Below are 16,006 nucleotides of genomic sequence, written 5' to 3'. Positions count from 1 at the left end.
TCAGAGCATAGACCTATCTTAGCTTTGTTCCTATTAGAAATTATACGGCTCTGATGAAGTCGACTGACGCATACGCATGCGCATAAACTGTAATAGCAAGGATTCTAAATCGATAATCGAGCCAACCAGCGGCGCCTCCCAGCGGATTTCGGCTATCACAATGGCAGATAAACAAAATGCTCAAAAAAGGTAATATTCTTATTAACCTGTACATGACGTTTAACCAAGAAGTTACAAGTTAATAATAAAGAAAATGACGACTAAATAGCAAAGATGAAGTAGCCACGTTGCTTGTTTAGACGGCTATGCCAATTGGTTTGCTAGCAACATTAGCTTCACATCTTCGTTATGTTTTACTTTTTTGCAGTGTCAAAATAGCCGCTGGAGCCGTAGTTTGTGTTGAAAGTGAAATTAGAGGAGATGTCACCATAGGTAAGATGTTTCACTTTGATACACTTGCAAGTTAGCTAATTGCTGTTTGGAAAAAACCCACTGCTTTACCTTCAGTAGCAGCAGATTCTTCTAACTTCTCTTATTACATTCTCCGTTTCGACAGGTCCCAGGACAGTGGTCCATCCAAAAGCTCGTATCATTGCAGAGGCAGGGCCCATCGTGATTGGAGAAGGCAATTTGATCGAGGAGCAAGCTCTGATCATTAATGGGTAATTTAAGATTCATTGTACCTCATGTACATAAATGTTACACAAATAACATGGATACTCTTTTCATAAAGATAAAGGTTCGTCTCTGTTTTGAAACCATCAGTTCCTGCTTCGTAACAATTACAAATTTGTTTTTTCTCCCTCACAGTTACCCAGAAAACATCACACCAGATTCAGAGGTGGAACCAAAGACGATGACCATTGGCATGAACAACGTATTTGAAGTTGGCTGTGGTATCCTTTTGACTTACCTGACCAGTCCTTTTCTATAAGGCAGATGATTTCATATTGTAAGCATATCACGAATTTAACTATAAAAATAAAATTCCCTTATCTGTCAATTAACAGTATCACAAGCCCTGAAAATCGGGGACAACAACGTGATTGAATCTAAAGGTGGGATTTTTGCGTCTTTGTTTGGCCTTGAGTGTTTGTGTGTGAGCAGCCCACATCTGAAGAGAAGGATGGAGCACTCAGGTGAACAAAGTCACTCACTATCAAATATGCTTCATCTTGTTGTCTAGCTGACGTTGGTAGGAATGTGATCCTCACCAGTGGCTGTATCATTGGAGCCTTCTGTCAGGTCAACACCTGCGAAGCCATACCTGAGAACACAGTTATTTATGGCTCTGGATGTATGAGGCGGGTTCAGACAGAGAGACCGCAGGTATGAATACACGTGTGTGTGGTGTAAACAGGCTTGTGATTAACTTGTAGAATTTCAAAAGCAAATAATTTCATTACATCTTGTGCTCACAGACAGCCCATTATAATGTAAAGAGGTCATTTAACTCTGTTGCTTCAACTTCTCGGACGTAATGCTTTGCAGAATTGTGTGGTGGCATTTTTCATGTCTGAGCTAACTTTATACAAATATCAAACATGGCATTCTTTTCAGCCACAGAGTTTGCAAAAGTACATACAGTATTAACATTGTACATATAAGCTTGAACTGAAGCTTGAACAGGCCAGATCCATTTATATGGCCCTCCACTAAGTGAGAAATTGGATGCAGTAACATTAACACTGCAGGTACCTCTAGGTGACCCTATGATACTTTGCACGTTACTGCCTGCATCTGCATGCAAGAAAAACAAAGAAGCTCTGGGAACTAGAAGTTAAAATAGTAGTATCATAGTTTATGGTACATCGTTGCAGTTTTTATTTTCCACTAACCTGTCCAAGAAAAGGCTATAAATCTTGGTATTTCAGGTCTACTATAGCTTTAAGTAGTGGTGTAAGATTCATATGTGGCCAGTTTATGACTTTGAAAAACACCACTTGTTCTCAGTATATTAACATGTTTGTATTATCATCTTCACAGCCCCAGACTCTTCAGCTCGACTTTCTGATGAAGATTTTGCCAAACTACCACCACTTGAAGAAAACAGTTAAAACAGGCCATGGTGCTAGCTAAAATGTAACTTTATCCTTTCTGAATCAAATTGTAAATGGCTAGCAAACCCTTATTTAAATGGATATTGTTGGAAAAAACATTAATGTATATAATTAATTAGTATGTACCTAGCTTCATCAGTACTTTTTCTTACTGATATTTTCTACTCTATATGCAGCAGCTGATTGAGCATTTCATTTTTATCTTGCTGTGCTGGACTGTTTTCTATGATTAATTAAATGTACAGTATGTAAGTTCTGCCACTATGGGTCTCTGAATCAACACAATAACAAAATTGAAGCAGTATGGAATCATGGGAGTTGTTCATCCTTCATTGTTAACCAGAACACGCAGCAAATGGCAATGAATAATTGTGCTCCATCATAAGTGAGCAATACAAACAAAAGTAAGAGTAGCTAACTAGTTTACCAACTTCCTTCATCACTCTGTGACATCATCTGGTGTTTCCCTGGAAGTTATAGCTAGCTAGAAGGATTAAAATGGATATGATGCCATTGACACGTGACCAAATAAAACACATGATCACCTTGAATGAATTTACAGATTTCTCTGGAACACTGAATATTATTGGAAACATTGTGTATAATGTCAGTGCACAACTGCAAATATGACAGTACTTTTTAAACATTTTCATGAGGAAATATTACATGTTATGCCTTTAAATAACCTCAAAAATGCTGATGTGTGCACCATGAACTAATTTCTGATCACAGTGGTTACTAGTGATTTCATCACCAGGCTGAACATAGTACAGTATTAATACATAAAAAAAAAAAAATAGAATGTTTCATGTCACATTTCAAGTAGTTTAATTGATTCTCAATTTGAATTTAACTGTGAGAATTGCATCTGCAATGCTTGTAAATCAAGCAATGAGGCAGTATCCTGTAACAGCGTCATTTATTAAAATATATGCTCAAAAAGTTCTCATTTTAAACCACTGTGCCATGGTGCTGCAAAGTTACAGAAGTTAAATAATGTGTAATTCCACTAGAAGAAAAATCCTAGAGTTTTCATGCTGGATGAAGGAGCTCAATGTGACACCGCCTAACACAAGTCTGTCATCTGCAATCCCTGATGGGACGATGCCCATACAAATCTTCAAACTGTCACACATAGACACATCTCTGTTCCAATATGCTAAATAAAACAAAGAAAAAAAAATATTTACACACTTTAACCTCATATTTTAACAGTAGGGTTGACGCACCATTCAATGTCCTTAATGGGCTCAGTGCTCTTTTCCTCAAATGTCCTTTGGTTATCACCGATCAGTAAATTAATTAAAAAGGATTTCACAACACAGTTGCTATTTTCCCCATGAAATACAAGACCACTGATAACTGAGATGAGAAGAAAGAAAGGAAAAGAAGCTAATTTGTTTGCCATGGAAACATTTTTGTATCATAGGGTGGCCAGGGAATGCATCTCTTGCCATCTGTGATTTACAGACTCAACTTCACTCCACTAAGGGTCTGAAACAGCGAGTGACAGGATTTCACTTCTTAACAGGGACTCCATCTGAATAGTCCTCCAGGACGCCTGCCAGATGGTTGTTGTGGGTCTTGAAGTGTCTCTTTCTTTGACCACTTTGCTTCTTCCTCTTTTGAACTGGTAACTGCGCAGAAACACAATGGGCACAGATTAAGTTGCTTGATAAATTTGAAAGAAAAGTTAACAAATAAAAAGCCTTTATGTCTACTGAAATAAATCAAGGCAGGTATATTTATATCTCAAAAGCTAGGATGAAAATCAAGCAGGTGGGTGAGTAGGGGACACTTACCACTTTCTTTGGTCCTGTTTCTTGCATGGAGGAGATTCCTTGTTTCTTCAGGTACTCCTCAATCTTCTCTTCATCCATGGAATCAACTGGAACACTCCTCCACAGTTTCTGGAATTCTACAGTTGAAAGACATGTTTTTGATTCAGAGTTCACAAAGGATAATCAAGCATCTCTAATATAATAAAATGAATTGTTAAGTGTTTGGGATAAACTCTTTTAAAGACTAAATTTCACCTGCAGTTGTTGCCACAGAGATGAAAAAGTCAGTATTGAGGCATTGTTTGATGCATGAACCTGGCCAACAGCAGGCAGCAGTGAGGTACTAAGCACCTTTCGTATTTTACCAATTTATTATGATATTCGACACCCAGCAAGAGCTTGCTAAAATAGCATCCTTCTGTGTTTGTGAATGCACTTTAAAAGGCTCTTCACACCTATGGTCCCAGGATGGCGTTCCAACGTATTTTTCCTAATTCAATTTTGATCTTCTGTGATGCCACGTTTATATCATATACGATGGACAATGGAGATGGGAAATATTTCCATGTTTAAAACTTGCAAGGATTCATTCACATGACAGCTCACAATGGTTGTATGACTACAGAATCGGCAGTGTATGGGTTAAAATAAAATCAACACAGCATGTGGGCTGAGGGGTTGTACAGTTCAGACGCTATGACTTGATAAAAATGATTCTGACCCTTTAAAAAAACAAAAAACAAAAGTAAAAGTAAAAAAGTAAAACAAATGTTTGTTTTAATCTCTACAGGTTCAAGGTTCATTTATTTGTTATTCTGCAATGCACAACGAAATGCATTGCAGTCCGTTCATGGTACACAAGAAAAACTATTTATGGATGAGTGCTGACCAGCAGTTCAAGCTGAAATATTTACTTCATAAAAAAGACAATATTCTCCGTCTGTTAGAGGCTGAAGAGCCAAAAGTTTGGTGTCGTGTATGTTTGTGAGACAGTCAAGACAGAAACAGATGGAAAGACAGTGGGCCATAAATGACAGAACTGACTTATGCTTACCTTCATCTACTGCAAAGTGGCAGTTTCTGTCATTGTAGAATAGGATCTTCTTCTTATCTGGTCTTGTCACGAAGATGATCTGATCCCCCAGAGCCTGTGAACAGATTCTGTTCATGTCTCTGCTAATACCCACCCAAATGTTCCCTCGTCATACACAGATGCGAGAAAAAAAGTGTATATGTCTCTTCTTTTAGTCAGCATAATGTACGGTATGCATCACATATGTTAGCTTTAGGGGAAATCATATTTATTGAGTATTACCTTGATGGCCTTGGCTGAATTGGGCAGCCCCTCCTCCACGTCGTCCAGCAGCACTCCTCCCAGGCCCAGCTGGTCGTGTTTGTCCAGCAGCCTCAGTAAGGCTTTTTTGTCCTTCAGGTTGTACTTGGGCTTGAAGCCATACGTTCCATCCCGGACTTCAATTTTTGGGTTGTTGACCAGCGCCTCAGGTGGATAGAAAGTGAGGGAGCAGATGTCAAATTACAAGCCTCCAGGCAGGTAGCTGACTATCCAGATTTGCATATGTATATATACATTTCTGTGATGTAAATATCATGTCAATTTAAAATATGATTTGCTTGCAAACTTTAATAGTCGTTTTTGTATCATATCTCTTGCAAAATAAAGAGGATAAATATTGTGTTCACTTCCAAAAACATGCACGTTGAACTACAGTAGCTCCAATTTCTTCTTCGTTTTCTATTTTTAAAAAGAGCACCCTCATAAAGGTACAGATTGAAATGTGCATTCCTAATGATAAATAGGAATGTATTCTAATGCATAAGAAACACACACACCTCATTCATGAGCCAATGTTTCTGTTTCATACTGATGTCAAGAAGTTTGGTCTCATCCAGAATCTCATCAAGGGTCAGGAAGTGTGTGTCACCATTCTGATGCCTTGTCTTTGAGTTAAAGGCAGAAGAGCACATACAGAGTCAGAAAGTATACAATATTCATTAGTGATTATTTTAAAATGAATACAGATCTTCACTCTCTTGCCTCTGAGTTTTAGCCAAATGTCTACACTGATTTTGTGCCTTACATCCAACTGTCAGGGTATTTTGCGTGGTTAAAAGCTCTGCGTATTCAACAGATGGCACAAAAAAATGCACACATTAAAAGAAAATCTGTCAACTTGAGCGCAAGTTCTGCTGCCAGGGATGAGTCATACCGCTAGTGTGACAGGGCCTCTGCAGAGCCACGGCATGACAAACAAGCTGTTAACATAGCAAAAGAAAGACTGGGCACCAAATGTCACGTAGCAAACGCAACTGACTCAGTGACAACAGTCAACAAGTCAAGCTTTGTAAGAGCTTTGATGGTGAGAATGACAAAGGCTAAAAATATAGCAATTAAAGAGATGCTGTTGTGACAGCTTAAGTCACTTTGGGGAGGAACAATATCCATGAGACTAAAACACACCTTTGTCTGCAACAGCACTCATTTGAAGAGGCAAAAATGTGAGATGAATATAATTAGTACTAAACTGTCAGACAGCTTTCCCTTTTTAAAAGAAAACAATGTCTCCAAAGACTCACCTTCATATAATTGACTATCTTGGCTAAGCAGCCAAATTTGTACCCAGAGCTTGTCTTGATGTTAAAGTTGCCATTACTAGACTCTGTGGAGAAAAAGAAAGTGCAGTTTAGGCAAAGGGTTTAAATGTCACATCATTCATTCTAAAGACTGACACAAGTGGACTGTATGGTCACACAGAAGCCATAACTTTATGTTGAATCAACAGACTTCGTGATCTCAAAACCATCATAATTACAAAAGCTACACTGCACTGTTTCTACAAGTATGATAATCTTTATTTAATCAGTCTTAAATTTTAAATTGTATGTCTTTAGAGGTCTAGAAGAATAATTTTATCCTCATTTAAGTTAGCAGAGAGGCTAAACCGTAAGTTAGTGGCTTGGATGTCAGAGGTCCCTGGTCTCTTGGCCACATCACCCATATAGCATGAGCAGCATACGTTCATTTGGTTAAAATTCTTCACAGCGGGAAATGATTTCTTTGGCTTCATGCTTCCTCAAAAAAACTTTAAGAATGAACAGAGCCCCAACACCAACACTGTCTCCAGGTCTAATTATGTGTTTTGAAGCAATCCTTATTTACAGCAGGATGACTGTGTGTATGTGGGATTAAGAAACATGTCCTCCAGGACAATAATGGAGCTCAAAATCCCTAGCCTGGGTTAACTTGTTAGTTTTAGTGTCTTCATGGGATTTATGTATATAATACAGAAAATCACTAGCCTTGTCTTTTAATGCAACAAAAATATCCTAAAAATATAGCAGGAGATAATACAAGAGTAATATGATAAGAATGATTTGAAGCCTGACCAGCTGGCCCTATTCTCTGTTGGAGCCTAATAATGCTGCTATCCTCCTGCAGACTGTCTGAGGCCTGTGCTTAGCACTCGCCAATCGAAGCTGAAAACAGACACTGGTTCATGAATGATTCATGGTGTGGGCGGGAGCTTCTGCTGCCGTGAGCTGCGCTTGGGCAGGACACTGGAATTGTGACAGGCCGGCTAACGAATGGTGCAGAGGCAGGGCTAAAAGAAAAGAGCCAATGATGGAAAGGAGCCCATGCCATTCAGTGGCGACATGAAGAGCTGCAAGGAGTGGCGGAGGGAGCGAGCGAGTGCACGAGCGACGACGGAGAGTGCATGAGAGCACCGAAGAGGAAAACAGGTCGAGGAGGGAACACGGAGGAGGGAGAGAGTGGAAGACGGAGCAAAAGGTGGAGCACCAAAACGAGGAGAGCGCATCTGTTGACTTGCATCTTCTAAAGACTGAGCCAGACACACAGGTGAGTCTGAAGATTTTTCAGAGGAGCATCATCAGAATAACGTATGCGTGTGTTTGGCATCAACAGTCCATGTATTAATTTAAACTACAGGCTGTAGGCGGTTCTTGGTCTCACTGTGTAGCTATGTGGGGATTTTTTATGAGTAATCCACCACTCTTACATTTTTAAATGCAGCAAATCTATTTACTAAGGTAATTTCTTCCACATAGAGAAACCCTAAAAGTGCATATCACCACATCAATGAACTATGTATGTATGTAAAAATATAAATGTAATGCTATAACCATAACTAAGCAAGGATCTTTAGGTGTCAACTGCAATATTTAAGCCTATACTGCTCAAAGGCGCAATGGATTAAATAAACATGTCTGTCTGTCTGCCTGCACTCTTCCAGCTTGAATACCAAGCATCACGAAGTCTGTGTTTGTGTTTGTGTGCGTTTTTTCTATTTCTGTATATGCACTCAAGTCCATCTTGTCTGGGTGTATGACTTGCTGCAAAGTGAAGCTCTCAAGGCAAAAATCAATGAGGGACTGACAGCTGTGAGGAGCCAGCCAGGGGCATTAAGGCTGTACAAGTGCGTCTGGTGTGTGTGTGTGTGTGTGTGTGTGTGTTCAGTGAGAAGCAGCCGCCATGTAGCCAGAGAGCAATATCTGGTGGTCCTACAACAGCTTCAGGAGTCTTGCTGGGGTGTGGCTTATTCGGGGTGAGATAACAGATGCTGCAGGGAGCCAATCTGTCCTAATGTGTGTGACCATGCTGACAAAAGAAAAAATGGGAGGGGGGGGGTGTTGTCATGGCAATATTTTGAAATGAAGTTGATATTATGAGCTGGATTGTGTGATTAGAGGAAGCTAAAGAGGGAACAGGGAGTCAAGCTGCCATTCTCTACAGTGTAAACAGATGTGCTTCGGTCTGCAGCCATAAACCAATTACCAGATAACAGTAAATCTAGTTAACTATGTGTTACCCCCTAACAGTCAATATTATGTTCCTGCCTTACGCAAGTCAATGTTAACCATACTAATATAGTTCATATTAGTTCATATTCAATACGGGAATATTTTGTCAGGAAGCAGAAAAACTGATATACACCTCTTCTTAGTTTGAACTATTTAGCTTACAAACTGATTCATATTCTAAAGTATATGTACATCGTTTTCAGACAAAGCCAAAACAAACCTGCACTTGCATGTGAAAGAACATTGTTATGAAAAAATAAAATGCAGAGAAACAATCCCACAAAAACAGACTTAGTCACCTGTGTTTTTTAAGACATCAATTGCTATCCAAAAAAGGTAACTTATATATTATTATTATAGTATTATGCTGAGTTTGGTCACCGAAGCAAGAAGTCTCTACAACAGTGGGTTCCATCACAATTACAGTTTCAGGTAACGTGGACACTAGTTATAATCTCACAAGTCTTCAAGTGTACAAAAATACACTCTCAGGTCATATTAAGCTGCTATCCTACATGAAAACATTAGAGCTGTCACGATTAGTTGATTAATCTGTTAGTCGATCAAAATAAAATTAGTTGCCGACAATTTTGATAATCAGTTTGGTGTTTCAGTCATTTTAATGCAAAAATGTCAAACATTTGCAGGTTCCAGTTTCTTAAATGTAAGGATTTGTTGCTTTCCTTTGTCATTTATGGTAGTAAATAAGCAGTTTTTGGATTTTTGGCTGTTGTTTGGACAAAAGTCTGGGCATTGAAAAATTGTGATGGGAGTTTTTTCACTATTTTTGACATTCTAATGACTTAATGAATAGTGAAAATAACAGACAGATTAATCAATAATGAAAGTAACTGTCAGTGGCAGCCCAAGAAAATATATTTTTAGACTGCTGTTCACTCAAGTAAACTGGGTCAGCTTCCTTGGTTTTAGTATGTCACTATAAAAATGTCTGCGTGTGCATACATGTGTGTGTTCAGAGTGTGAGTGTGAGTGTGTGTGTGTGAGATCAGAGATACTGGCACACTGTTCCCTCAGAATTTAAAATGGTAGGCTTTGGAAAATGAAGAGCTGAAGAGAGACAAATGGGCTGACCATGTGCACATGTGTATGTTTCGATTCCATTAAACTAGAGTGTAATTCCTTAACAACATTCATGTCATGAATTATGGCTAAAGAATTGCAACATAAATACAACATTTGACTGTGCAGCTATCTGTGTCTACCAAATCTCTAAGGCTATTTTAGTTCTGCACAGATGGTCTGAGCATGGTTTACGCTCTTTTGCAATATAACCTTTTGTTCTAATAACACAGTCTTCTCATTTAACAAAAATCTGTTCTGCAGGCCAGGGTTTGTTTTGTGTACAAACTAATATTGTAGTTTCTCATTGTACTACATGATAACCTTAATTAGTTTAAAACTCTGGCACTACAGAGCCCAGTTCATCAGATTAAAAATATTAAAACACATTTAAAAGTCAAAGAATTCTACATATTATGCTCAATACAGTGATTCTGTTACTACTTTAATTTTTTAATCATTCTCTCACCATGTAAACAAGTATTTTACAGCCACTGCTACGACTGCTGCCATCACCTGACCGTGCAACCCAGAATGCTGGTGCAAGCATTAACAATGTGTCTCCCCCCTGTTTTTTGTTCCTTCAAACCAGAAATCATGGCCAACAGCACTACCACTATACATTCAAGTAATGTCCCATGGCACGCAGAGGTGGTCCCTCTCTCCCACGTCTCCTTGCAGGTCCAGGAAGTCTACCCTTTCCATGATGGCTGGAATGTGGCCTGCTTCATCATCCTTCTGCTCTTCATCCTCACTGTTCTGTCTCTGGCTGCCTTGGCTGTTCTCTATGAGCTATTAGACTGTGGGTGCTGTGCCAAAGGGAAGACACATCAGCAGCTACAGACCGAGGGGCCGGGAAGTTGCAGCAAGCTCATGACCAGCATTTGCAAGGAGCCAGAATCCCACACTGAGGTGGTATAGGGGCTGCAAGGATGGAGATAAGGAAGAGCGGACATTTGGGGTTTCAATGTTGAACTGGGCAATACCATAGCACTGACTCAGATGCCTCAAGAACAGAACTTCTAAAGCTGCTCAATAGTGGTTCAATTGCTCACAGTTACAAGGATGAGGGTGGAAGAGACAAAGGGCAACAGAACAATGTTTAAAAAAAAAAAAAAAGAAAAGAAAAAATAAGGGGGCAGTTTGTCACCGACCTAAGTAGCTTTTCATTTCAGTTAGGAGGGAATCCTCACACACCTACATTTCACTAACACACAGTGCAGACCGTGAAAGCCATGTTTTACACAAAAAAATAGTCCAAGAAGAAAGACAGAGCACTCAAGTAGTCTAGTAATATTAGTACTAGAATTAGTACTAATGATGTGGCAAACTGTGTTAACATAAGAAAACACAAATCGTAGTTTAACAATCGTAAGTTTAACAAACAAGAATTCCCGTTCGATGACACCTGCCCTGTTAGTACTGCACACACATGCTATAGTAAAATGTTGTATACAGACAGAAAATACTGTTCTAATCAAAGGACTTGGATGTCCTAGTTTTCAAACAGGACTAATAAATGATCAAGCTTGGTTGGACATCATTGTTGCTGTGATCCTCTGTTCTTTAGTAAACTGTGTGCCAGTGCTGTCAACATGTTTAGGGTTTCAACATCATCTCATGACAAGTGACACTTGATTGCTGCACAGTGATGTAATTTATCATGTCATATTGAGCACAATGTTTCATATGCCTTACCACAAATTGCCTAATAAATTGTCACTGAATTATGTAATTGTGTAGAATGAGTTTTGTTTTTCCTGATAACAGACCAGGCAAAGGGAAAGAGGTAAGTTACATGAACAACTCCAGGGTAGAGTTAAATACAAATTCCCAAAGCACAGTACTTGCCGACTATGATCACTGGGGTTCACCTACCTTGCAATGCAAGTGCTTCTCCAGTAGACACACATCAGGCCAAATGCATCTTACATTGTCAAAACTATGACCTTGTCATACTAGTTTGTGTTGACATGACATTTATCAAACAATGATAATCACATTGCAGCTTTCTACCCGGGACAATATGACACCGTCTAGTTCACTAATTTCATGCCATTAATCCGTCAGTTAACTGGTACTCAAGATGTCAAAAGTGATAAGTATTGTTTTTCGACTCTTTTAGATAAAAGGTCAGCGGAGATCTAAGGTATGTAAGAGTATGCAAAACATTATTTATTCACTGTGTGCTGGATGCAAGTGATTGCAGTTCATGCCCAGTTTCTCTGATTGGCCTCATGATATCCCAGTTGTCTCTCTGTTACTAAGAATACACACAAACACAATGAGGTTGCTGACGGTAACATGATGGTTCAGCACCTGCTACGTTTAGTGTGGGGCAGGATTTTCTTTGATATTTGAGGGTTTTAATGAGAGTACCTCTAGAAATGAATATGTACATGTAAGGCATTTATAAATTAGATCAATTAAAAGCAGAACTCAAGCATTAGAATGGCCATGGCCAAAAGCAGCAATCCCAAGAGAAGTTAGTGCTGATGATGGAATCTCATACAGTTTCCTCAACAGCCTAGACTTAATGGCTGTAACTACCAAGTAGTTTTTCTGGCCAAATTTCCAGCTTGAGAGAAGAAAAATGGAAAAGAATGGCGCGCTGATAGGATGTCTGAAGTCTTTGGTTTATTCAGAAACAGAAACTGAGGAACTTCCCACAAAAAAGGTCGCCACCACTGTCCATCCACACTCAACTGCAAAACAGTGGAGCGGTGTTCACAGTGCATACAGCCATGTTCCAATGACCACAAGCAAATGACTGATTTGTGATTACTATGCTGACTAATTTGAGAGTGAGTGCAGTGGTGGTTGAGTGAAATAGTGAATGAAGAGAGTGTGGTGGTTAGCACAAACAGCAGGGAATGAGAGAAAAGAAATTCTACTTGTTGTATTCTAAAAACACAAATAAACAAACCTAAACGTCTGGATTTTGTGTAAATACAGCCAAAGTGCTGGGTTCAACCTGACTCTCTGCTCTTGCCTGTCTCTGTGCAGATCATGTGAACTTTGCTGCTGCCTTTGTATAGAGTCCCAACCTCGCACCATTGTTGGCTGGGGGCTACACAGTGCTGCACAAAGGCTGACACCCAGAAACATCCCGATACAGCAATGTAGTGAGCAAATAATGAAATATGTGCAAAGAGCAGGGTCTCTGCAGATACAAACACCATCACACACAGGCTTAATTATAGCTGAGAGAAATTAGTTTTGTGTGAGTTTCTATTTTTTAATGAAATTACTACATTTTATTCTTTTAATTCCAAAAACATATTACAAGTGTTTCATGTGTTATGTGATTTTAACAAATAACCTGATCTGCATTCTGTAAGTGCCCAGTTGTTACAGACCTGAGGTATGTAGAAATGTTTGAAAAAACAAACATGTATTTAGAGGATAAAATAATGACCAACTGCACATCAAAATGAATTAGTGACAACTGATAAAATTTATGGCAGTACCTTTAGTGTCTATGTCACGTTATGACATGAGATATTGAATACTTGTGCTTGAATACTTGAATATCATTTAAATTGCTTAATATACAGTTCTGACATGTTCTTTTACTCAGTTTACATACATTTGAAAGCGCAATACATCTAACCAAAAAGCATTTAATTCATAAGATATAATCTTTTTCACGTTGTTCTCCAATCATGAAATTATTGTGAAAACCTTGACTGGAGCATCTGCATCCTTATTAATACTCATCAATGCTGTGGTGACCGGCATAGAATCACGGGTCACATCAGGTACTGTATGTCAGCCTTCTATCCCTACAGAACACCCTCACAACACCAGGAAGACTATTCAGTGTTACAGCCATTCATTAATAGAAAGCCGTCCTCACTTACCAGCACTGTGTTTGGACCCTGAGGAGCTCTCCTTCTCAACTTTGGGCTTCTTCTTCTTGTGTGATCCAGAGTCCGAGGCAGCCGGTCTCTTCTCTACAGCTGGAGTGGACAGAGCCCTTTTCTTGAACAGCTCCCGCTCCTTCAGTAGAGCTGGATCCATCCTGGCTGATACAGATCAAAAACAGCATCAGTAAGAAGAAACAGGTTAAGACAGATATTTCATATAAACCAGAAACTTTCCATCATGCACTGGGGAGGTTAAAAAATATCTATTTTCATATCAGTATGGAACAGATCATAGACATGACTCTCTGACAATCAACCTAGGACTTTCGCGGGCCCCTGGGGGTCAGGGACTACAAGGTGGTTGTCTTCTTCGACCGTCTGGTAATCCAGCCTTGACTAAAATGTGTATAAAACAATTTGTTTGAAGGTGAAACCTCATTTGCACCATTAGAGAACAGATGTAACTGATCCCAGGTAAATATCTGTGCCAAAACTACAAAGACATGTAAATATAGTCTAAATACGAATAATTACCTTCCTTGCACCACGACAACTGACAACAGAGTGGGAAAAGACACCAGAATGTAGCGGCTAAATTAGCACTAACTTTAGCGTTAGCTCGTTTGCCTGTCGGGTTACAAATCACTAGCTATAGTTACCAATAGTCGGTATTGTTCTAAGTTAGCCTGACGTTGTTGCTTTATTGCAATACTGAGATAATGGAAAGCCACAACAGCAATTGCTAACGCTGTCTACTTCATCTACCATTGCTGACTGCTGCCGTTATTTGGATAACACAGCACAACATATGTAAGAAAAACGTAACTGTAATTTGACACTTGCTTCGTTAGTTAGCGTTAGCTTGCCAACCAATTTGTTCAGCGCTATCCCAGTCAACATTACCTGACACTTTGTTCCTACTCGCGTAGAAAGTAACGGGTTCTCCAGGAGGATCTAATTCGGACGATATTGACCGAATATGCTTTCCTCTGCAAATTACCGCTTTAACCCGTTCTTCCAACGACAATACAAGTTAACGATAGCTAAGTAACTTCACACACAAAACATCTCTTTCTTTTCTCATGCTTAACTTCCGCTCTTGCTCGATTTGTCCGATATCGACAGCTAATCCTTGGACAACGTCATCGCGTATTCACACTGCGTCAATAAAAAAAGATTTTAAAAAAAATGCTACGCAGATTATGTCATACTAGTGTGATAAAAGTAATTATTAATTAAGAAACAAGCTATAAAAGAAGAGTTTCATATATATATATATATACATTGCAAGGATATCACATCTAGGATATTACATAGATAGATAGATAGATAGATAGATAGATAGATAGATAGATTATTGATCCTGAGGGAAATAGCATTATATTAATAAAATCATGAGAGTACACAATCAGAATACATTTTTTGGCCTGCCCCTCTGTTGATCACATCTGTTGTTCATAAATTTGAAACGATCTACAAACGCTAACAAATGCTGTTTGTCTCCAGGGAGTAAAGGACTCAAGGGCTCCATGTAGTGGTTTGCCTATGTTACTGCAAACACATGTACAAGTGTTGTGAGAGGTTTAGCATTACAGCAAATCTGTTCTCGGCCTCCAAGGATCAGAATCAGAATCAGAATTCCTTTATTTATCCCCGAAGGGATACTGCAAGTACAAGTACTGCATTGCACTTGCAGTATTTCCGACCAAGAAAGAAAAGTGAAAGGTATAAAAATAGGATAAACAAAACAAGATAAGTATAAATCTAAAATCTAAAAGTACAGGTATTTACATGTGTTCAAAATTTTAAAAAAATTAAAAATACAGGTATGTACATGTGTAAAAACAATATATACATTGTATATATAAAGTAAGTGTGTCTGTCACAGTGCTGAGTTTAGCAGTTTGATGGCGACAGGCAGGAATAATTTCCTGTGTCGCTCTGTGGTGCATCGTGGGAGTAAGAGTCTGTTGCTGAACGAGCTCCTGTAGTTGATCAGCACATTGTGGAGAGGGTGAGAGGGAAAGTCCAGTATAGTCCTTATTTTGGACAACATCCTCCTCTCAGACACCACTGTCAGAGAGTCCAGTTCCTCTCCCACAACATGGCTGGCCTTCTTAATGATTCTATTGAGTCTGATAGGAAAAAGTAGACTATGCTCATGTGCTGCTACATTTATCAGGTTTTCAAATGTCCACTCCACTGCATGCTCTCATGCTCTGGAGTTCTTAATATTCCCTACATATTCCTAATACTGCCTATGTACTATAACACACCTGGTGAAATAATTTCTCAAATAAGTCACAAGCTTCAAGTTTATGTTTATTTGTTGTTATTGTTTTTTTATGGCACACACTAGATAGAAATGTATACATAA

The 16,006-nt window shown here is 39.0% G+C and overlaps 3 protein-coding genes across 6 annotated transcripts; 2 read left to right on the top strand and 1 right to left on the bottom strand.

Annotated features, from left to right (window-relative positions):
- Positions 1–31: 31 nt before the first annotated feature.
- LOC124071845 (dynactin subunit 6-like) lies at positions 32–2,615 on the top strand. Its single transcript, XM_046412844.1, has 7 exons — positions 32–189; positions 368–432; positions 557–662; positions 811–896; positions 1,011–1,058; positions 1,187–1,329; positions 1,987–2,615. Exons 1-7 carry the CDS (start codon positions 77–79, stop codon positions 2,077–2,079), a joined length of 654 nt encoding a protein of 217 aa, XP_046268800.1. The 5' UTR covers positions 32–76; the 3' UTR covers positions 2,080–2,615.
- Positions 2,616–2,962: 347 nt separating this feature from the next.
- On the bottom strand, positions 2,963–14,768 carry gtf2e2 (general transcription factor IIE, polypeptide 2, beta). 4 transcript variants are annotated; one of them, XM_046412803.1, is made up of 8 exons: positions 14,533–14,768; positions 13,624–13,788; positions 6,437–6,519; positions 5,693–5,800; positions 5,157–5,339; positions 4,896–4,989; positions 3,863–3,978; positions 2,963–3,697 (listed from the first exon to the last, which is right to left on the bottom strand). In XM_046412803.1, the coding sequence occupies exons 2-8, from the start codon at positions 13,781–13,783 to the stop codon at positions 3,578–3,580; spliced, it is 864 nt and encodes a 287-aa protein (XP_046268759.1). In that variant the 5' UTR covers positions 13,784–13,788; positions 14,533–14,768; the 3' UTR covers positions 2,963–3,577. The 4 variants fall into 4 exon arrangements, with proteins under 4 accessions (XP_046268759.1, XP_046268769.1, XP_046268778.1 ...); XM_046412813.1 differs by having other exon boundaries at positions 13,624–13,784; positions 14,533–14,741; XM_046412822.1 differs by lacking the exon at positions 14,533–14,768 and adding an exon at positions 14,164–14,506.
- smim18 (small integral membrane protein 18) lies at positions 7,519–11,562 on the top strand. Its single transcript, XM_046412857.1, has 2 exons — positions 7,519–7,718; positions 10,353–11,562. Exon 2 carries the CDS (start codon positions 10,358–10,360, stop codon positions 10,679–10,681), a length of 324 nt encoding a protein of 107 aa, XP_046268813.1. The 5' UTR covers positions 7,519–7,718; positions 10,353–10,357; the 3' UTR covers positions 10,682–11,562.
- Positions 14,769–16,006: the final 1,238 nt, after the last annotated feature.

This window comes from Scatophagus argus, chromosome 2 (genome assembly GCF_020382885.2).
Source record: "Scatophagus argus isolate fScaArg1 chromosome 2, fScaArg1.pri, whole genome shotgun sequence".
Taxonomy (NCBI): domain Eukaryota; kingdom Metazoa; phylum Chordata; class Actinopteri; family Scatophagidae; genus Scatophagus; species Scatophagus argus.
This window is presented reverse-complemented; position numbering and strand designations above follow the sequence as displayed.

What these genes read in the sequence shown, in the direction of transcription:
- smim18 (XM_046412857.1), top strand. Translation starts at nt 10,358, where the DNA reads ATGGCCAACAGCACTACCACTATACATTCAAGTAATGTCCCATGGCAC.
- LOC124071845 (XM_046412844.1), top strand. Translation starts at nt 77, where the DNA reads ATGCGCATAAACTGTAATAGCAAGGATTCTAAATCGATAATCGAGCCA. An exon ending in AAACAAAATGCTCAAAAAAG is followed by an intron (nt 190 to 367) that starts GTAATATTCTTA and finishes ACTTTTTTGCAG; the next exon opens with TGTCAAAATAGCCGCTGGAG. An exon ending in CAACGTGATTGAATCTAAAG is followed by an intron (nt 1,059 to 1,186) that starts GTGGGATTTTTG and finishes CTTGTTGTCTAG; the next exon opens with CTGACGTTGGTAGGAATGTG.
- gtf2e2 (XM_046412803.1), bottom strand. Translation starts at nt 13,783, where the DNA reads ATGGATCCAGCTCTACTGAAGGAGCGGGAGCTGTTCAAGAAAAGGGCT. An exon ending in AGGGTCCAAACACAGTGCTG is followed by an intron (nt 6,520 to 13,623) that starts GTAAGTGAGGAC and finishes TTTTCTCCACAG; the next exon opens with AGTCTAGTAATGGCAACTTT. An exon ending in ATTCAGCCAAGGCCATCAAG is followed by an intron (nt 4,990 to 5,156) that starts GTAATACTCAAT and finishes ATCTGTTCACAG; the next exon opens with GCTCTGGGGGATCAGATCAT.